General features: G+C 55.0%; 1 protein-coding gene across 1 annotated transcript in view; it reads right to left on the bottom strand.

Moving 5' to 3' along the window:
• The window catches only part of LOC122366014 (apoptosis-stimulating of p53 protein 1-like), a gene marked incomplete at its 3' end in the record, with an annotated part of 125,339 nt that overhangs the window by 72,495 nt on the left and 29,861 nt on the right, over positions 1-22,983 (bottom strand). The window contains exon 4 of the mRNA XM_043337744.1: positions 13,759-13,814. Within this exon, the coding sequence (XP_043193679.1) occupies positions 13,759-13,814 (56 nt within the window). The remainder of the gene's footprint in view (positions 1-13,758; positions 13,815-22,983) is intronic.

Here is a 22,983-nt window from a genome sequence, read left to right as displayed (position 1 = left end):
CATAGGTGCTTGAAATGATTATATTCATTGAAAAGAAGGGAGTCATGATTGCCATGTTAATATTCATGCAATTTGAATTGTTCTCAAAATAGTGTAATCAATCATGCTTATTATAGCCATAGACTAAGACAATAACTAGATTGCTATTTTTGACGGGCCGGGCCGGGCTGGGCTTGGAATATTTGCCAAGAGCGGGCTACGGGCTGGGCCGGGCTCTGAACCCATGGGCCCGGGCCGGGCTGGGCTGGGGATTTTGGGGCCCGTGGCGAACACTGTCAGACGACCCCTGGCCTGCCCCACCGCCTGACCAGCCCTCTGTCACAGAGTTCCGGCGACACAGCGCCGCTGGCAGCCGGCCGGCGCCCCGTGACCCGGCCGCCGCCGCAGGTGGTAGCGACGCCGGGTCATCCGTCACTGACCTCAGCTTGGCCGGGGGAGGGCAATGAGAGCAGGGACCGGTGAGCAGTTGTTGAAAATTAACAGCTTAATTTACATGTTATTGTTTATATTGCGATATTAAGTAATATTGTTCTATCTTCTCTGACATTGCACTGCAAGAACAAAGTAGCACGAAACTACTTTATCACAATTCTCCAGACCGATGTCAGTCATCCAGAAACGTCTGGGGCGCGACACCGCCGCGACACCTTCCGTCGCGGCCGGCGCCGCCACCGGACGGGGTACAATCGCCGCCGGAAGCGGAGCTGTTCCGGCGAGACGGCCCACTTCCGGTCGGTGACGGCCGAGCGGGCAGGCCGCCATTCAGTGCTGAGGCCCGTGCCAGGGGCCGCGGCCCGGGGGTAGAGATCCGCGCCGCTGGAGACGACTGGAGCTCATAGCTGCAGAGCGACGGAGAGAAGCCAGACGACGACGGAGCCTCGCCCGAGTCTGGGGATTCCGGGAATACCGGGCGTTCTGCAGCTGAATTTACCACGGATGTGACTGACGAGGCTGGTCGCATAACTCTCCCCGTGCTGTGGTTTGTGTTATGGAACACGAACCGACTCTGCCGTGTGATTTGTATATTCTGCCGCTCACCAACAGGTCACCGCCACCGGTAATGGCGGTGACCTCAACATGCCTCGACATACTGCTGCCGCATCTCTCTCGCGCCGGTCCCTCGCCCGCTACCCCGTATCTCCCGGCTCATGGCGCCGCGCCGGCTGCTGGATCATCAGACCCCTGCCGTCTGCTCTCCCGGCCCCACTCATCCATCAGCCGGGCGCTCAGTGATGAGGCGGGGTGGTCTGATCCGCTCACCACAATCAGAACAGACGCCGAGATCCGTCAGAGCGACGCCGCTCGCATGAATTCTACCCGCGCAGCATGACAGATCACGGCTCAATGCGACGAGGGTTATCACCGGAATACCTGTCTCTCTGTTCGGGTGTAGTATTTCTGCGATGCCGGTATTGTATCTCCCTGATGTCGGTATGGTATCTGCCTGGCGCCGGTGCCGGCCGTTCGGTAACAGACCTGGGGGCTCGCGGGTGGCACCAGCCGATGGGAACAGACCCGTTCGTCACAGCCGTCCGGCTCCACGGCCGGCGGCGCCGTGGCTATATTGGCACAGCGAGCGGGGATCTGCGCCGTACGGGAGCGGGCCGCGGGCCGCACAAGGTGTCCACAATGGCGCCGTGACTCAGACGGGCGCGAATAAAGAGCGCTCCGCCGGCGGGTCTGCAGATATACGGGCCCCGCACAGGCGCCGTCCGCACTGTTTGAGTGTCGAAATTGAGATAAAGGCTGCCGGTGCTGGATTTATTCCGGCCGTCAGAGTGCAGACTCAGCAGCGGTGGAGGGGATGTGGTTCGTGAATGTTTAAACTTCGAAAGAACGCTTCACTAAACTTGCTACCAATCGCACTAAATTGGGGGAGTAAGACATGTCAGGCAAAATGAAACCGATCAAGTGAACATCAAAGGAAGCAAACCTGTCCAACGCCTGCAACTTGAAGGTAACACATGCGTCACCGTCTCTGGACACGTTGGAAAACAAACAATAAACATCCGTGAGATAAAAACGCTCGAAGCGCAGCGCAGAAGCCCCCGAAGGCGGGCAGAAATAGCACCACGGTCACGGATGCTCTCTGCGGAGCTGGCAGTCGGCGAAGGTCGGCCGACTGATCCGCCAATCATTCAGCCACTGCTGCCCCGAGTCATCAGCAGCCAACAGCCAGGCGCCAGGACCAGGCTGTCTCAACGGCAAACACACCCACGCGGACAAACGAGCCGGAAACAAAACCACAACGGAGCAGCCACCGCGGACAGCCGTGCCAAACGGTCCGAAAACTTAGCACAAAACAGCCGCAAAACAAAAACACAACAGTCGTTGGTTGTGGAGGCGACAACCAACTGTCTGGCTGCATGGTCCAGCCGACTGCCCACTGTCCGTGAGCTCAATGTTCTGTGGTGACCACACCACGCCCATCGATGTGTCGCCCTTGGCCATGTCCCAACTCAGCCTCAGGCGGCACTTCAGCGGCACCTCTGGAGCGACGGCACGTGAAAATCACTCGGAAACACAGCGCCTCTGCTAACATCGTTAAACAACGCGTGCATTGTGCGCTGCCGAGCAATGGGCCGCATTCAGTCTTTCTCCATACAGCGCGCCCATTGTGCTGGGTTATGTCCGGAGAGGGATGAGTGGGGCGCGGTCCGAGTGCGGGCGACGTGCGGCCGGCCGGCGGCGGCAGCGCCGTGCCATTAGCTGCGCAAACAGGCCGCTGGCAGGAAACAATAGCGTCGGGGAATCACCGTCCGACGCTGGCCGTGGGTTCCGATCGATGGGCCGTGAGCTGTCACAGCCACAGCCGCCTTCACAGTCGCCGTCAGTCACAGTCGCTATCAGTCAAACGCAGTCGATATTAGTCAAAGCCGCCGACCTCGACTAATGTATGTAGGATGCGTTTCAGACATAATGAAATCTATAAAATATCTATCAACACGTCCACCGAATCAAACTACGGATCTCTCCGCCTTCACCTGTTGGTACAGCAACAGGCACGTCATCTGTCAATTGCTCAATTTCACCCCGGTCATTTACAAATCTCAGGCTGTGAAGATGACGGATCTGAACGCTGGTGAAAAGACATTCTGTCGGTCATCAGTCCAACGTTACTAGCTCCGTTAGTCACTGATATGTCACCTGTCGGCATAAAGCACACTCCACACCGCCCAAGACAAATCGCGCTGCGGAGGAACGCGACAGCCCGACAGCCGGTGGTATAAACCCGGCCAGGTGTGCTGCCGAATCACCGCGGGGCCGATCGTCACCGGTACCCATCTCTCCGCCGGATTGCGGGACGGGTCTCGGCGGTGTCGTTCCGCCGATCCCGCCGTCCCATCCCGGCGATCGGCGCGGTCAACACAGATCACATCGATGAGCGCCGGGCGTGTTTTTGTAGCGGCGAAATGAAAACAGGCCGTCAAGGGTCGAGAGACGAGAGTCGACAAAAAGGAAAGGTAAACGGGACGTCGGAAACACACCCGCTGGCGCATCACGATACGCGACGATCCCGGTGAGGTTATCCTCCAAGACCTTCCCACGAATGTTGTAAGAAGAGGCCATGGCACATCCCAAACCCCATGCTGGAAAAGCATGAGCCCGAGAAGAAGATAAATATATGCTTCGACTGTCGGGGCGTGGTGGGATAAATCGAGAATGGATGAGGAAAGGGCGAGGCGCCTGGTGTCAGAATGTAATTAGACGGCGGCGGTCACTATCTATTTAGGTCACCCGGAGGAATCGAACCAGCGCTGTAGCCGCACCACACGACCTCACCGAATTGACTCTTTAATCATTCCCTGCATAATTTCAGTCAGCTAATATAATACCACCGCGCAGCCGGCCTCAGAACCCAGCTGCAACTCCCGGTGACACCACAAAATATGCCAGCGGTCGGGCGACACATCACTCCAGAAACCACATCCTTCTAACCAGTTCTCCTCAACAGGCCACCTGCACAGTGCACACCCTGCAACTCAGCTGAGAAACTCTGCCGCACCCGTCTGCCCACATTCGAGCCCACTATAGGGTACTCTGCAACCCACTAAGGAACTCCCAACCCCACCGCAATCCGTCCCGCCTATATTCAGAGTCGAACGGATGCTCCGCAACTGCAGTTGAGAAACTTACAGCTCCACCGAACCCATCCAACCCCATTCTGAGATGGGGACATCCCGGTGCCACGACCGAAACCGGCACGACACCCGGGAGACTACCCACGCGAGATGGCTCCCGCGGGTCGACCGGTCGGTAGCCAGCCAAACTCGCCCATGCCGTGCCCCGACTCGTTTCCAGAGTGGACGACGGAGAGCCCTGCACTGCTCGTTGGAGGTCTCCGTCCAACAGGGAAAAGGCTGCGGAACATTTCGGAAAGACCGGCCGCGTGTGGTGGAGGGTTGCCGACAACAATAGCGACGGTCCGCCCGCCCGTGCCGAGGTCATGGAGGATGACGTCATGGTATGATCCGCTTGTGGCGCACTTGAGACCTGAAAGGCGCCCCATCGGAGTCATAAAGCACACCGTTCATCTTACGGAATCCCTGGAAAACTGCCAGACTTTCACTGAAAACGGCATGGCGTGGAAAGATGAAACATATGGAAACTGGCAAACGGTGCAGACAATGTGCCTGTCTCGGGTATTGCATTTGCATTTATGCATAAGTCGATATCCAGCATATCATTGGCCGAGGTGAAAAGGCTGGTCCTATTACGCCAGAAGGGAACGGCTGAAGGTGCATACTCCCATGAGATATTGCTTCCTCGTACCAGCATACACCTACAATGCCGAACCGTACCAATACTTCTAACAGCTGACAAACAAAACATACATTTGTATCTGTAATATCTGGTTCAGAGAAGTGTTCAATGCACTGGCGACTTGCCTATTGTTGCTGTATGACTCACTAGTTGCGAACATTGATTCCGTTCTCAGTCCTTGCCTGGCACCTGGCCTGCGGTGACTCACAGGTCACGGTTCTGTGACGGCGTCCATCGGCAGTCTCACGCCCTCACCTGGTCCCTGACACGGCTGTGATTTTGACACTCTCTGGGGTCAGTCGTAGTTGCGGTCAGCCTTGGTCCAAGAGGACACGGTTGACAGAATGGGCCTGGGAACCTGTCTTACACCGACGCACAGTCATTTACAAAGCAGGCGTAAATCATATAGTTTTTGCGTACAGGCGTGCACCATCATGGCTTATTTCGGATATTACCGAGCTTTGTACAAAGTCAAAGTAGCTCCTCCAGTGTACCAAACATGTACTGGTAGTCCGAAAATAAAACAAAGCCGGCAAACATCGAGGCCATTCCCAGATTAGCATAATTATAAGCTGGCAATTACCGTGTTACGCTCTTGTTCCCACGTATTCGAGCGCTCACACGCCCGCAGTGGGAGAGAAATATGCTCGTGTAAATCCAAATCATCCTATGTGAGCGATGGCCCACACCAACACAGACCCTCAGGGCATGTTTTGTCCGGTCGGGCCCTCCATCTGTCTGAAATGTCAAGTCGGTTCTGGTGAGGTCAGGTGGTGCCACGCGAGGTCAGGTCAGGTCGGGTCACATGAGGTCAGGTTGGGTCTTTGAGACTCACTGATCACGTGTGTTTACCCCAGGCGTGCCTTGACCCACATTGAAGGCACCACACAGGTCGTGAGCTGACCTAACCCGTCCTAGCCGGCATGGCAGTCGTCCATCGCGTCGGTGTGCGACCAGAGAATGCGGGGCTCTTCCGAGCGCCGCCGTAGCCCGGCTCGCGCTGCCTCACTTTACATGCCTCCCGGGCGGCGGTGGCGGCGCGGCGGAACGGCGCTCCAGAAAAACATGTCAATCACGGTACCGGGGCCAGTGAAAGGTTACGGCTCGCCCCGGCGGATGGAGCCCTCGCGAGGTCATGGGCTCAGGTCGGCCGCAGCTGCCTGCGTCCGAGCAGCTCCAGTCCAAACCGGACTCGCCCGGACACAGCTAGTAGAATTAAATGAGCCGCCCGTTGACCCAGACTCGGCCCGATAAGCCAGCTTTGCCCTGCACAGCGGTGAATAATACCACACATAACTCTCCCTCGCACTCGGCACGGTCAGACATTTCGCTAAAAACCCTGAGCCGAGACCAATTCCATCTCATCTCTGAGCGTGAGATGCTCCCGACCTTAGCTACATAATAAACGGCAGCCGTTGTAAATCCGGGGAGATCTCGGCAGCGTATGAACCCGGCTACGAGACGGCACAGAGGCGAGCAGGGATCACGGCGGTTCAGCGCCGGATCACCGGCCAACAGTGGCCGCTGAGCTGAGACTGATGACTGAGTCGAGACAGATCGTCAGCCGACGTCTGAACCTCAACAGGCCCTCGGTACGGCGACTTGAACTGTGCTGGGTAAACGTTCAGAGACTCCCCGCCACAGCTTACTGTTCGGTTGAACTCACTCTGGTCTGGTCACTGGCGAACATTACGGTTGGAAGTCGCTTTCCACAGCCCCCGTGGGAAGACCAGCCAGCGGCGGGAGTGGAGCGGACCGGCGCGGCGGCGCCCCGGGGCTCGACCCCACCGGCTCCTCGGCTGGAGCTCGGCCGCCCGTTCCATTACACCGTCGCTCAGCTGCCCTTCAAATATGCAGCGCTCGTTCCGGTCCGAACGGAGCCATTCACTTACAATGGAAACGGCTCGTGACCAAAGTAATGGCCCAGACTTCTCCCCGGGAGAAATTATCGCCAGACAGCCGAACAGCCCGGGTCTCCGCAGCGGCGGCGCCGTTTTAAATCAAAAGAGGATTTACACACTGTAGTGGCGTATTATTTAAACTGAGCTGTATGATATTAGTCCCAGGCGGTTCCAGAGACCCGAATATGTGGACGGAGGTCCGGGGAAAAATGCAATACAGCGGAGCATGGGTCGCTTGAGCTCTTACCGATGATCGATGACGCTCATTCGGCCAGCCCAGATACGGGCGCACTTTCCATGCCTGCCGATATTATGCCTGTTAAAAATGCTGCAACCACTCTGGCAGCTACCAGCAGGCCATTTACAACCAGACAGAAACACTTACGGAAAGGAGCGGCCTCAGCACGACTTTCGTTAAACTTTCAACAACGTGGGTAGTTAACACTGAACGGCGCTTCACCGGGGTAATGTATACTAACACCCATTTCCGGACACAAGAAGATGTCGCACACGGTAGGCCCCATAACCACAGTCAGATATCATCTCTAAAGACACAGGTCGTGCATCTGACTGCGATTGCGCATCTGACACCGATTATTGGCGACAATCCAGCTCGACTCACTGTAGACACACGGCACAGTGACTCACAGGGCAGTCAGTCAGCAGGCAGACCCGCCGGCCAACATTTCCTGATGTCTATTTACCCCGTCGGGATCGACTGCCGTCTGCCGGCCCTTTGCGCTGACGCTGACAAAACAAACCGGCCTGCATCAGACAATGGCAGCAGCGGCAGACGTGAACTAACAGCTCTGAGTCAGGGGTTCAGTCATCATGAACTCTTCGTTCAATGAAAGGGTCTGGAAATAAATCATGGACAAGTGCTAGAAATTGTGCATTTGCAATGCTGAGTAACATTTCCAAAGCAATCGCCGCGCAGCCATGAAAATAAAAACACAAACCTTTGGTGTACGCTGTACCGTACTACGAAAGAGAAACGCTGTTTCCCATATACTTCCACAGCACGTGTCACCCTCCCAGTCAGTGCTGCTCACCCCGTATCGACACTGGTCGATTGGGGAACTCCGCCGCCGCCGCCACAGTCGGTGACACGCCGCACGTGATCAACATTCCTCGTCAGCTGCCCCCTCCCTCCTCAGAGGCCTCTGCGACATACCACCCGTACCGGCGCAGTTCAGTGATCTTTGAGGAGGTGACCTGCACCTGCTGGTGCAGCGGGTTCGTGGGTGAGACGCCCGGTACGGAACGGGAAGTCATTCCTCGCTGTGTCAACAGTTTGAGCAGGAAACATGAATGGCATTGACATTCTCAATGCAGCCTCGGATAACTTGAAAGTCATGAAAGATGTATGACATATTGAAACAAACTTGAACCCATGCAAAGTCCGTGGAGGAAACAGCTGAGAGGCTTTCTATTTATTCCCTTTAATATTTATTGATAAATATACAATATTGTATGTTTCCAGCCCCGATATTTCATCGCCCACTGTATGTGAGACCTCGATACACCATAGCTCACTTGTCCTCGAAATTAAATGAAGCGGCGCGGTGACGTCCAGACAGCCCCTCCAACCACCCCGGACGGCGACCACTCCGGCACGTTCAGTCAACTCCGCAGCGCCCGCCGCCGGCGGGGCTCGTTTGCCCTCGACACACACGCAAACAGGCGACAATTAAAACGGCGCCGGCTGAAGGGCCCTTGGAGCCGAGCCATCGATTAGCACGACGTTCCGGAGGTGAGGCCAAAGGGCACGCCCCACTGCAGCTCTGGTGATAGGATGGTAGTCTATATGAAAGCAGCATCTCTCCGCTTACTCTCACCGCTTACAACCGCTTACTCTCACAGCACTCACCGCTTAAAACCAGTGGATATCTACGGATGGAGAATATCTGACTTAAAGCCAATCGTCGGGTCTTGTATGAAGTTTTCAGCAAAAACTACCGCAGAACCACTTCACCACTGCACTGGCCACCGCCTCCGGCCGAAGTGCCCGTGGCGGTATCAGTCCACAACTGACCAGCAGCCAGCCCCGGTCCGGTGGTCACTCCCTCAGGCCACTGACGACATGACGTCATCATGTCAAGGCCACCAGCCGGGCGTGACCGGTCGGCCAGCCCTCATTCCCATTTCCCACCCTCGTTCCACCTCCCCTCACCACCTCTCCAGACCAGCCCCAACACCCAGGTAACGTATGCTATCCGTCATGGCTCGCCACTTGCGACTGTGACGGAGCACGTTGGTGTTGGCAGGACCTGAGGTGCCGCCGGACGCGGCCGAGCACGGGCGGACGCGAGCCGAGGCTCAGCCGGACGCGGCCGCCGCCCGGGCCAACAGCAGTGATTCGGCGCGGCGGGTGCCCACAAATTACGGGGCCAGGCGGCGGCAGCTGGCCGACGGATGTCCGGGCAGGTGGCAGCGTGAGCTCGTTCGTACGATCGCGCGCTTTGGTGTCGTTTACGCTCCGATGCCGACTAAGGTTAACCGTGACGGCTGCAGACACATGTAGATGCTGAGAGAAAGTGACGGAGCCGAAGCATTAAACTGGAAGCCAGAGCTCTTCGACTGTCACTCTTTCACCTTAATCGAGTAAGAGCGGCACTTGTAATGCTATCTAAGGACAGGCATTATTACTGATGAACTCCTGCAGTAGCAGCAGAAGCAGGGGTGCTCTGATTCATTACGACGTCCCGACTTCACCTCAGGAGGTCGGAGCACACCTCCGCGGGGCTGACGACGGGCGCGCTCTGCGCCGCGCCGTGCCCGGGTAACGGTCGGGTCGGCCCAGTTTCGCGGCCAGACCAGGTCAGCCGGCGTTCCCAGCGGTCGTGACTCGTGAACTGGCCGACTCTCTGAGAGCAGGTGTCGCCGCCGGGCGCGCCGTCCGTTGTTGACGCGGTGTGAGCAGTGGCGCCGAGACAGGTTTCGCGCTGCCGGTCCGTCTCCTCAGCCCTCGACCCCTATATCCAGCCGGCTGCTGACTGGGCGCGGCCAATTGTTGCCCATAGCGCCGACAGAGCCGGCCTGAGACGGTGTCAGCTGCTGAGAAGTGGCCCCAAGTAGCGCTGACACAGCAGGCTCCAGGTCAGGGCTGCCGCCGGTGCAAAACGGCGCGCGATCCGCCGTGGCCTGGGGCCGCTCGGCGTAAGCTCCAGTCGAGCTGGGTCAGCGTCTGGGGGCGGCGGGTGGCGGGGATAACGGAGTCGAGGTCGGAAAACCTGAGCCCGAATCCGGCCTGTGGCTGCGGCACCACCCACAGCGCGCCGCAGTGATCACCAGCGGCTCCAGTGGTGCCAACTTTCCCGCCGGGCACATAGACCAGCTGGTACAAGATCGCCACCGACACCACTACAACAGAGATCATCGGTACACCGCGGGTCATGACCCAGCTCTACGCGGTACTGGGATGGTGAAAATGTCAGACAGGGTCATCAGGACGAGTCGCCGTCGCCGGCGTCAGAGCGTGGAGAGCGCCGACGTCACTGGAGACTCCCAGGGAACACCGACGGCAGCAGAGCGTGACGAGAAATGGCGCGGTGCGGCGCAGTGTGACGCGGCACGACACCCCCGGCAGTGACCGATCGTCCTGTCGTCACTCCTGACGCACCGACACGTAAATTGGCGCGGCGCGCGACGCTCGCGGCGGGCGTGGGGTGGGTACCAGGCGATGACACGGAACAAATACCTCTGCGGTCTTCCGAGCCTTCCCTACATGCATCTACCTAGCACCAAAGCCTCAACTAGCATCAGTTCTTCTATGACTAGATCTAGTGTCACTGATGGCGGTGATAGCGATTACGATGGCGCTGACCTGGTTACCCAGCGGGGGTCGTTCGACCGGCCATTCGCCGTCGCTCGCAGTGAGGTCGGCCTGCCCCGAGGCCCGGGCCGGGTCGTGCCGGACCGGTCCGGTACATCACGGGACAGTCACGACCCAGGCCAGACCGGCCCGCCCACGAGAGGCGCGGTCGTGATCGGTGTCTGAGACGGGTCGGGACAGGCGGTAGGATCGGAGCACCCTAGCTAGATCAGGTCGGACAGGAGTAAGAGCTGGTCTAAATCAGACAGAGTGGGGCCACAATGCGCTAAAACTCAGGCGGCTCAAACCACGCACCAAACCAAACAACACCGGACCTAGCTAAGTGAACTGGAAATGGCCGCAATCCCGACCCAAGGCCAGACCAGTCATTCCAAAGCCAGTCTGCCAGGCGACGGTCCGTAGCGACACCTCCCACCTCCCCAGTAATCTACCGTCTGGCGCCGCGCTACGCCCTAAAACCCGGCGAGACGGTCGCGGTCGGGACCAGGGCAAAAAACGTCTGCCGCTGCCGCGGTGGCGACGGCCAGGCGAGGAACGCGAAGGCCGAGCGCCGCGGGCCGCACTCCACTCGAGCCCTCCGCGGACGCCGCGGTGCAGGGTCCCACTTCACTCTGACCCTCCGCGGGTGGATGGAGAGGAGGGACGTCCCGGACGGCACCGCCCGACGGCTGACGCCTGGCGGGGCCGACGGCCGGCCTCGGTGCGTAGTAGAGTTCTGCACGGCTGCAATTTTCCACAGCCTAGCCGCCCCGCAGCCGTGGCTCCACAGCCACAGCCGCCCACAGCCGTGGCAAACTGTGGGCAGCCAGCCGTCAGCCGGCCGTGGATACTTTCAATGAGATGCAACCAAATAGTATATAATAAGTTGTTTCTAGTTGAAACATATAGCCAAAAGCACATTGCAATGGGCTATAGATTCTCAAGCTCATGAAGCATCATAGGTTAAGTGGTTGTGTATCTGGCTTTAGGCCTGAAGCCTGATGCGCAACGCATGCCTACACAAGCCCTTGCAAGGGGTTAAGAAAGATGGGTAGGTACTAGGTAGGTAACTACATCAACAGAAAACATAAATAACGAACCAGAACTAGGAATGTAGACATCTAATGCCAAATACTGAAGCATGGTTGTGGGACAGAACAACAGACCCTGATGCTTTTCATTATCAATGTTATGTATGGAAAATGAAACTGAAGTTGATGGACTGTCAAACAGTGATTGTCTAGTCAAAACTCTTGCTTCTTTCTTACCTTGCATATTTTCTGGGGTGTGATATGCCAGGCTTGAAGCAGCCTCCTGAGCAAGTCCCAAACTAATTTGATATGCAATGCATCAAAACACTAGTGATCATCCAAGAAAGAAAAACATTCATCTATTTTGATTTTCCAAATAATATGATCTTCGCTCAAATCCCCAAGGCCGTGCGAGCAACAATTGCCTCTTTCAATCAAAAATTTCACTCGAGTTTTTAATGACGTCAATAGCAAAGAAGTGGCAATAAATTGTTTTGTGTCACTATAAACAGCCAAAAAATTATAATTAAATAAATAATTACGGAGCGAGCGAAGCGAGCGGAGTCTTACGTAGAATAACGGAAATTTCTGAGTATGAGCGGCCGGCCGGCCGGCCGGCCGGCCGGCCGGCCGGCCGTGCGGACGCTTTTGCGAGGCTTATATCTCAGCAACCACTTGACCGATTTACATGCGGTAATTTTTGTAGGGTAGCTTCATTCCTTCTACCAAGTATTGGACTATTCCCGATGCATGTGGGTGACCCCTTATGCACGTGCCACGTGCAAAACGAAGAGGTGTCAGTTTTGCAATTGTTGCAATATCTCGGTAACTACTTGGCCGATTGCGCTAAAAGTTGGCATGTAGGTAGGCACCCACTAGGCACTGCATATCCATGTGCCAGAGTTGGGGTGCCGCTGCACGTGCGCACGTGCAGGGGTCGTTTCCAGATCTCGAGAACGGCTGGACCGATGGCGCTCAAATTTGGTACACGGTTAGGGACCAGTTAGTAGGGTGCCGTGCACAAGTCAGTTGGGACCCATTTTGCACGTGCGCACGTGCAGGGTGCCGCTTCCAGATCTCGAGAACGGCTGGGCCGATTGTGCTCAAATTTGGCACATCGCTAGAGACCGGTTAGTAGGGTGCCGTGCACAAGTCAGTTGGAGGTACCCCCTCGAAATATCGCACGTGCAAGGCTCACCCTCTCGCTCGCTCCGTTACTCGCCCCAAAAGGCGTTATACTGGTAATACTATACAGTTAAAAACTAGCCCTCAAACAAAGATTAGGTATCAAATTTTTATATTTTCAGAAGGATACGTCATTTTATTAGTAAAGTCAACAGCTCGCGTAAGAAATATTGTGTTGAGGGTTTTCACCATCATGTGAATTACGTGTTAAGGGGTTTCACCATCATGTGAATTAACCGTAAGTAAGGTTCATGCTCACTTATAATCTAATTCCATTGGCTCTGTTGATCAGCATTTTCTGTTAGCGGTCACTCACACACCAGTTAGAACATAAAGCGCCAGTTTTATATTATGTAATTGGACTTGCCGAAAATCCAGAAATACATCTAAGAGTTATTTTAGATAATATTTTATGAAGCCTTTACCTGCCTTTACCTAGGCGTGATTTCTTTTTCTATTACCTGAAAGAATTATTGAACGCTCGTCTTCAATAGCTGTAAGGTGCTCTCCTAATGACCAGGTGATGAGGTGAGATTGATTTCAATTTGAGAGGGATGTGACACAGACAATGCAACATGTTGCATTTTCTGAAACTGTCAAGCTCTTGATGATGAAGGAACAATTGGTACCTATAATTAGTATTCTGTACCAGAGTGCAAACTCCCCTACAGCAAATGGTTAAACCATTACAGGTTTTCAAAGGCTTCACCACTTTCAATGTTGCTGGGCATCCTTTGCATGATTTTTACAGGCTAGACTGCTTATCAGAATGTAAGATTAAGGATTTAAAATTTTATAATTGAGTACTTAAGATTGAGCTTGAAATCTAACAGCCGTGGCCACAGCCGCAGCCGTGTTCTTGGAGATATTTGCAGCCGCCCTGGCCCACAGCCGTGGGGCTGCAGCCAGCCGCGGCTGCAGCCGGCCGGTGCAGACCTCTAGTGCGTAGTTCGCTGGTCAGCGGAGAGTCGCAGAGAGCAGGGAGGGTCAGTCTGCGGGCAGAGTGCCCAGAGGCCCGCCCAGGTACGGGCTGGAGCGGGGGCGGCGACAGCGCGCCACTCACCTGAGTCGAGGCAGGCTGCGGCCCCTTCATTCCATCGTCTGCCGACCCGGTGTCCTCTGCGAACGGACAGAAACGAAAATAAACACTCGGCCTCGGGGAGCGACAACACACACAGCACTCCCCGCGGAGGGACGCGGCTGGCGCAGGTGAAACACGGGGCGCGGAGAGCGCCGACGGCCGGACCACCCACACAGGCACTCAGCGACATCGGGTGACTACATCAGATATCGCGTCGAACAAGCTTACACATCATTCCATGTTTTCAGACAAAGAGAGAACAAATTGCTAGAATTTGCCTATCCTGTCAGATATATCACGTAACACAAGACCTAACTATTACGTTGCAGCTATATTAAACTCAGTTTACCTGCGGCTTTCCCCATTCACCCTCCTTTCATTTCAGCCAGCCGGGCGGCCGCGTATCCATTACCGCACACAATGAGATGAATTACGAGCACCGGGTGATCTCAGCAGTTTCCGGAGACCGGGCACGCTCCGTCGGCCGTGTATGATTTGTTTCGGCCGTGACTGCTGTGCTCGAGGTCACGGCGCCGGCTCGTGACGGGCGGCCGCCGGGGACGGCCCCTCTGCTCCCCGGGTCACGACAGGCTGGGATGGTGGCGGATATTGCGCCAAAACCGCCCACGCCGCATGCACTCAGTTTCCTTGATGTATTTCAGGGCAAACCAGTCACGTCTATACGGTTGCTGCTTTTCTGCAACGCCTGCTTCCTAATTCCTTTCGCTCACCTTCTTCGCAACTCTACTCGCTCCCCACACCTAAATGACCTTAACTCTCACCTCCAGAAGACTGCCTAAAAGGTAGGCCTCCAGAATACGTCTAAGGTTGACTGACAGACACCGCTTCGGCGTTTCCGCAAAGGAGTTTATATCAAGCCTGAGAAGCCCCTTGACAACCAGAACAGCAGAAAGCCGTGGTGAAGAGAATGATATTCAACGGTTCCGGACAATTCATTGATACAACGAATACAATCAGTCCAACAGAAGGCGGCTGCTGTGCCGAGAGATGGCACCGGGCTTTCATCGCGAGGCTTCACGGTGTTGGGTTGTACCAAGTGGGGTGGGAACAAAAGAGCTAGGGAAATCAAACGAGGAGGCATTGTGACAGTCGTTATTGCAGGCTTCGTGGAACCACGATCCAGCACGTGTCACGCTGGCCGTGCACTGTGCAATGCGAATCGATGCCATTTAATTAAGGCGAAGTAATGTTCCTGTACTGACTAGTGTCTAGTGCCACGAACGCTGCACATGAGGACAGGACGGTAAGTACCGGATGTGTAGTGCTATGCTGGGGGTGGTTGTCCATTTTTAGGCAAACTTCTTTCTAAAAGCAGACTTCTAAATCGCATAAGAGAGTCCGCGTGTGTGCGCTGTCTCTGTGTGCCCGTTTCTGACCGCATTGGCAGTCTCCCCCACGTCCGCATGTTGGCCACTCTGCTGCCGTCACCAGCAGGCCGGCCTGGGCTCTCGCTCCGGGGACAGGCGGTGCGGCTGCCTCTGCTGGTGACGGGTCTCCGCCCACCCGATCTGATCCGGGGGCGAGACCGGCAGAGCTGGGACGTGAAGGAGGGAGCGAGGGGTCGCTATGACACGCGTCTGACCACAAAAGAGGAAAGGTCAGTGGTGGCAGGTCGAGTGGCACTGGCACTGGAGGAAAACTTCCGGGGAATAACCAGCCGCAGACGTGGAAATGGGAGGAGAATAAATCATTACGTGGTAGAATTCCCGAGATCTGAAGCTGTTGTCAGCCCAATGACTTTGGCTGACACTAAACTTTGCAGCTTATGATGACATTGCAATATTAATTTCTTTTTACACTTCTGTAACCTGTATCACACTTGCAATATCGGTTATGAACTAACAGGTCGTCTTTATCTGTTTCCAATCGTCCCCTGTAGCTGTTTCTACTAACGTCTAGGCATGTCCTTGTCAGTCTCAGTTTTTGTCTCATTCCCCATCTACATCTTTCTAGTATAATGAATCCATTACGTTCCCTCCGTCCTTCCAGCCATCTACCGTTTGCCCATTTATCGTCTGTATTCAGAGATGTCACAGTGTCGAATGTAATTATGACGCATATTGGGAGCGCCACGTGATGAACAAATGGCTGCGGATGGTCGGGGCAGGTGCGACCCGTGAATGGGCGTCGTGCTTTGTTCTGGAATGAGCACAATCACGGCGGTGAGATGCATCATCTCCACACAGGTGATCCAGAACAGGTGTATAGAGCCGCGAGAGAAGAGGGAGAGGAACCGCCGGTCGCCGCATAACTGTCGATCGATCGAAAAGGCAAAAACCGAGCCCGTTCATCGCCCTCCTGCCGGGAGCGTGAAATGCCGCCCCATGGCATCCGTCACGACAACGCCGATCGTGAAGTTCACGGCGTGGGTCGGCGGCCATAACTCTGATCACGACGTCTGGGGAGCGGCCGGCCGGCCGGCGCCGGGCGGGCCGTGACCTTGGCAGGTGCCGGTCACCGACCTCAGGGGGCGGCCGTGGTGACGTCACCGCCCCGCGTGACCGCTGACGTCACCGGCCGCGCCCTGTGACGTCAGACTCTCGGAGGCTGACCGGGCAGTTCGGCCGCGGATCCGGCTCGGTACACGCAGGTGGGTTATCTCTAAGGCGATCTGCCGACTCCTGAGCGGTCCATGATGATGGAAATGACGCCGAGGCTGATTGAAGAGCGCTGGTGCGTGACGCGAGATCTGGATCTGTGACGGCGACCGGCTGGGTCAGTCTCTACCTACACGACAGGTGACCCTGATCACACATGTGGAGCGGATCGGTCCACATCTGGTCTAAATGTGGTGCACGTGTCGATGTCGACACAGGAGCCAGTTCGTCGTGCGGTCAAAGCTCAATGAGATGTTACACTGCTGGAAGACGCAGCTCCACAAGAATTACCAACACTGCCTCATCTTCAAGACTGCCACTTCAGATGATTCAGAAGAGCGAGTCCGATTTCAAAACCGTATACGGTGGAACTTCGCTTCCAGAATGATGGTCCAAATCAGCGATGTTCCCTTCATTTTCCTGCCATAGCTTTGTCGACTTGGTAGTTCACGCCACGCATGGCAATGGAGGTAGTTACTGCTGTGCACGGTTGACAGCTTTATGATGTAGTTGGAGTGTCATGTAAGTATCCAGCAATTATAATTTTCCAAATTAAAAACACTCTCATTCCCGTTGCAGTAATTTTACATGCGTCTCAATCAGCACATTAGTTACACAGTGTTTCAAAGGCTCACTTCAAGAGCAAACTGCTTCAAATATAACCCGGGTCGTAGTCATTACAGCATAAGCTTATCTTAAGCCTTCCCGGGGAGGCGATGCATGAAACTACCTCTCATATCGGGCCAGAACCACTGATGACCCCCGCAGTTATGTAACAGGTGGACATTCTCTCCATAATTTCACACCCTCCATGCCCAAAAGCAGGTCAACTAACCAGTCTCACCCTACCGCTGAAATCACCTTCATCGCCACCTCCAGGACCAGGATCTGACCCGACACACACACGGCGCGGGTCAGGTCATCGACCTCGGGCCGGTCGGGCCGCTCAGTGACACTGTCGGTGGCTGTGCGAGCTCACGACACGCTCTCACGGTAACCAGAAACACCGGTCTGGCGGAACCGGCCGTCAGACAGACAGACAGACAGACAGACAGACAGACAGACAGACAGACAGACAGACAGACAGACAGACAGACAGACAGACAGACAGCTGGTCGGCTTATCCCAGCGGTCGCCGGAACGGGCTCAGTCGGATATCCTTGTTTATTTCAGTCTGTGTTCACTTGCTTCAGTCACAACACGGAACAAAAGAATCATAGTGCGATACAGTTCTAGTCTTCAGCTTCATCTTCATCTTCATAGCAGCTTCAGTCCCAGTCAAGCCCCATAGCCAGCATCAGTCCAGCTTCCACCTCAGCTCCCGCCGCTGGCCTTTTTCACCCATTCACGGCTCCCCTCCCGAGATGAGCGGTCCGCTTAGTGTCTATATCGCCGGCTCTTGCTAAGCCCCCTAGACCATCGTATTCATCCCCGGCGACGCGTTAAATCGATGTCGTCATTTCCTGTCGGCCCCAGGGACAATCTCGCATAGTAATCGGAAACTTACTATAGGTAAGCCGGTGTCCCCGTCTCGCCTTCCTTCACTCACTGTTTTATCATTCTGAGATTTTAGTCATCTGAGTGAGCCTTCGATAAGAAACTGCGGGTTGGGACGGTTAAGTAAGATAAGTGTGTAAGTAAGATGGCAAATTATCACGTGACTGCGCTACAAAGAAGCCGAATCAGCGACAAGCTGGGTGCTGCTAAGTCGACGAGCCGACGGGCTTTGCGCTCATATCCGATAAAGAGGTCGTGCAACCCGCAATTAAGTTATCGTTCTATCACTTTACGGCGACCAAACCCAGGTCTGCCAGAAATGTAAGAAAGGTAAAGTCAGCTCTTTCTGAGCTCTGTGGACATTCATTTCTCTCGTCACGTTTCAAATATTTTGAATCAATGGATCATCACTTGCTGACGCATTTACGCATGTATAGGTGGTAGGTACTAGCCTTCCCAGACGAGCAACAAATAAAACGTCAGATAGACGTGTAATATGGAAACACTCCTTTTTTGCTACAAAACGGGTCATCGATATGCCCTAGGCTAGCAATTTTATATCCCCTCACACCACCTCCATGCGACACCTCTCACATGACACCACCCCTACCTCGCCCCGCTCGTTTCAGCCCCCACACTGCGGGTTTGTTGACCTGTCAGCTGCGTTCCGACCCGCGCGCCGTCCCCGACGGACACTTGCGGTCCGCCCCACAGCTACCGCTGCCACCTGTGGCTCCGTTCCGCCCGTTCCGTCTGCCGACTCGCTCGCAGCTCCACAGCGCGACTACGCAGTCGACCATTATGCCCGGCCGGCGCGCACCAAATATGACGCCATCGGCGCGTTTACGGTCGCCATTCGACGGCGGCGCTTCCTGCATACATATTGCGTCACCACGCAGCGCGGCAAACGGCGATAGAAGAACGCACGCGGATAGCACGTCCGCGGCAAACAGCTCGACCAGAAAGGCGCGCCAAAGAGACCGGTAATTGGTGAGCAGTTAGTCTACCGGTTGCGAAATGAAGTGAACCGGCTCGGAAGTGCGTTGCGACATCCACGCAGCGAGGGGCGAGTTTGATAGCACTGGTAGATGGCCCACCTGGCACGTGACAGACCATTGTGGAATAGAGCGAGTTAAATGGCTGGTAGTGTAGAGAGGGTGGGGAGAGAGAGAGAGAGAGAGAGAGAGAGAGAGAGAGAGAGAGAGAGAGAGAGAGAGAGAGAGAGAGAGGAGAGAGAGAGAGAGAGAGAGAGCGAGAGAGAGAGAGAGAGAGAGAGAGAGAGAGAGAGAGAGAGAGAGAGAGAGAGAGAGAGAGAGAGAGAGAGACCACAATGGCGGTACAGCTGAAAAAGATGAACCTGCGATGATATCAACAATTGGATAGATTATAAACGTTTCATTATCTGAAACGTAGAAAGGTTAACGGTAACATAACGCATCGTTCATCTGCCATAAACGATGCGCCATGTTTTCATTTTCCACATTGAAAAATACATTCAGCACTTCATTACCTGGGATTCATGGCATTATGTGGTTTTGCGGCTTTCACAAAAATAACACCGTGGATTGTATTTGAATGCCAATTTGCTGATGTCATATTTTAGAACTGCAGCGGACCTGGCTAATGGAACTCCCTACATTCCTAATGAAGGTCATAAGGGAATCAGTAGACCAATAATCTGTTAAATGACTACTCACATAAAGCTGTCATTGAATGAGATAGCGTCAGTCGATGGATTTAAATCACCGCAGAACAGTGGGACGACACCATGTAATCTTCCAAGTGTTATTTACAATAAACCACATCAGCAATGATCATTGGTAACCTACTTAGAATATCTAACTTATCACGGAAATTCCAGTCAAGCGCATGTGATAGGTATATGATGGAACGATTTATCAAATAAAGTCGTCGATCAAGCTTCATAACACAAATGCCAAGATATCGAAGTTGTGCGCCATTGAAATCAATGCATGTTCGTATACACAAGGACAGAACTTGGCAAGGCGCTTGTTTTATATGACCTGGGGCCGTATTCACGTCGATCATTTTCGTAAGACTTTTCTTAAGTTTGACCTACTTCGTAAGTAATTTTTTTCATTCACGTGAACTCCGTCGATAAAAACTTAAGAAGTGTCGACGTGAATACCAAATTATACTTACGAAAGAAAATCGACTTACGAAGTCGACGTGAATACGGCCCCAGACGTATAGGGCGTAGCGTTTTTGCATGAATCGAATCCTGAAAAGGATTGTCATGCCTGACCTTCTGCATCAATTACTATGCAATCGCCAAAAGTTCACCAGTTCGAGTCCATAGGCTCGTGAACATGAGACGTGCTCCATTGAAACTCTATTGACATGCCTAACCAAAATGAACACCGACGTATCCCAGAGGTCAGTCATGCTGCATTCAAAGTTCAACGAGCAAAAACGTTGAGCTCGAATTCGGGCCCGGCTGAGTTGAAGGTGAATTATGAGCTAAGCAGCACGGGGTTAGGTTGAGCTCAGATAAACTGTTTCATTGGAAGGAACACGCCTGAATTTAACATCAACCTACGACGTTTGCACTTTGCAGCCCGAAAGAGCAGCGTTCTCCCTAAAATACAATATGTATTTGCGATGCTGAGCGGGCTCCAGACTGATTCTCCGGAGAGGTTCGCATCTTTAATGACACCTCCCATCATAACATCCTTCTTCGCTTAGCATCCGACGCACACAAAACAGCGGGCGTTGGCTCCCATTAAACGGTGAGCGGGCCGCAGCGAAACCTGCAATTAACTCGACAGAAACTCACTAACGACGCAAACATGCTAATTCTGCCGAAAGTCACACAAAAACTCGGGGTGGCGCCAGCGCTCCCCCGGGCCCGGTTCGCTGCCCGGGAGGACGCTGCCTCCGCCGCCGCCGCTGCCGCCGCCCGTCCTGCCTGCTGCGCCGCACGCGGCTCGGCTGCGGTATCCAGACCTCGCCCCGGGCCGGACGCAGGTAATCCCGGCCACAAACACAGCCAGCCTGATCAAACAGCCGGCTGAATTTCAATAATGCCCGGCCCGGCCGGCGATCGGTGAGGCACACATTGATCGGGGCGTCTTCGGCCGCGGACTCGGCATCAAAGGTGGCCCGAAGTGGCGCCGCGCCGGGACACGCTCGTTGGAAACGGAGCGTTCCCAGAAATAACCGCCGAGGCCGCCGCGATTCAAACGCGATTGAAATGACCCTGGGAGGTGCTATTCCGCGGGGAACGCCACACCGACGATATGGTCGGTATTCAGAAATGGTGCGGAAGTGAACAGATCGCGGGGCGCGGATAACACACTCAATAGGGGCCCGATTTGTAAACAGAGCACGTCCAGGAAGTTGAAAGCGTCCTTTTAAAGTTCTCCGTGGGAGTATTTCGACGGAAGTCCCCCATTTGCTGTGCAGACCGCCTGAGGCGGTAAGGTATGGGAAGGACGTGGTGAGGGCTAGGAGAGACGCGGCCTTCCACCACACTCAATCGACTCTGGTCCATACCTGTTAAGCGGCGTCCCTGGAAGTCCAACTGTTTCCCAGAGTATCCACAGAGTATCCCAGAGTATCCACAGGCAGCGGAGCCGCCCGCACACTCGTGCTCACTGTCACACCTTTATACTCAGCACTGGTCAGCATCCACTTGTGGTTGCTCCCTGCCTCACACTGGCTGGGCCACGCTGGCCTCAGCGCCGCGCTGATCACACCAGCGCTATCACCAGCGCTCAGTGACCTGACCTAGCCGCCAGCACACCAACACCTGACCTCCGGTCGCTCTGTCACCGGCACCACACTGCGCGCGCACACCCACAATGGCCACCGGCGGACAAGTGCGGCCGGTCCGCACGAGTAACCTTTTTCTCGGATGGCCGCGGGACATACGCGACGGTTGGAATACAGCGCGGCGGGGCTCGGGCGGCGCAGGTGGCGGCGCGAGCGACCGCGCGCGGACGCACAGGTGGAGAGAGCCGCCGCCGCCGCCGCCGCCGCCGCCGCCGCCGCGGGGATGCGGAGGAGCGGAGACTTGAACGCCGGCACAGCGGCGCAGCGGAGAGGCGGCACCGGAACGTTCCTCACATCTGGAGATAATATTCGTCATCGACTTACTACAATCAGGAAATGTTCGGCAGTGTTCGCTGTCAGGCTAAGTGATATCACAAGCCGACGTTGAACAAACATCAAATCACGTAGACAGGCTGATCAACAACTGACTGGATACCCAAATTTCGTTGAAGTAGTCAAACAATCAAATAGACAAATCGACGTCAAGTAACGGTGCGTGATCGCATTACACGACGCTCGCTGCCCTTCAAAGGGCGCTTTATCCGTTACAGTAGTCCGTGTTTGTGACTGCAAACTTAAGCTGGTCTTCAAAGGCCAGCAGAGAAAAACGGCTCTGGGTGGGCGAGGTCGTCAGGTGCGCAAAACAAAGACGAAAGCTGGGCACCCCGCGCAGCCATCAACGCAAGGCACGCGCTATGCCAGCATTGCCGTCTGATCTTTGAAGTCTGAAGGCCAGGTACACTGATTCCAGACAACCCAGATAGCGTCTGAGTGGTACACAAAACGCCACGGCATTGGCGGCGCGGCAGCGGTAATTTTGACGCACTAGTGACGCTCGTGAAGCTCCGCCGTCAGCGAGGAGCTAAGGACGTCGCAGGAAAAATTGTCACAGACGAATTTTGTATTTTGAAAGCATATTCGAGGCTGATGCGCAAGTCAGTCTTACTCTCAACTAATCATACCTACACTTACTAGTCGATTTCTATTACGCGAAGACAAAACATTTTCTGGGACATCTTTTCATATGCTGAACATAAAAGATAAAATCGTCCTTTACTTTCATCGAAAACCTCTAAAAAAAAACTACAGGGCTCCTGTTCGGCGCCCCTGCACTGTTGACATGTCCCCGCGGCGGCGCGGCAGTGCTGTAACCTCTGCCTCCGAGCCTCTGTTTGCCTGATGTGGCCGCGTGTTGGCACGCTGTCCGCGCTGACGGCCCCCTGTAAACTCCGCATGCCATCGCCGCGGTACACAGTCGCCGCGTTCCGATCTCCCGGCCACCGCGGCAGCCCCAGAG

Source organism: Amphibalanus amphitrite, unplaced genomic scaffold (genome assembly GCF_019059575.1).
Source record: "Amphibalanus amphitrite isolate SeventyFive unplaced genomic scaffold, NRLGWU_Aamphi_draft 000778F_arrow, whole genome shotgun sequence".
In the NCBI taxonomy this organism is placed as follows: Eukaryota; Metazoa; Arthropoda; class Thecostraca; order Balanomorpha; family Balanidae; genus Amphibalanus; species Amphibalanus amphitrite.
This window is presented reverse-complemented; position numbering and strand designations above follow the sequence as displayed.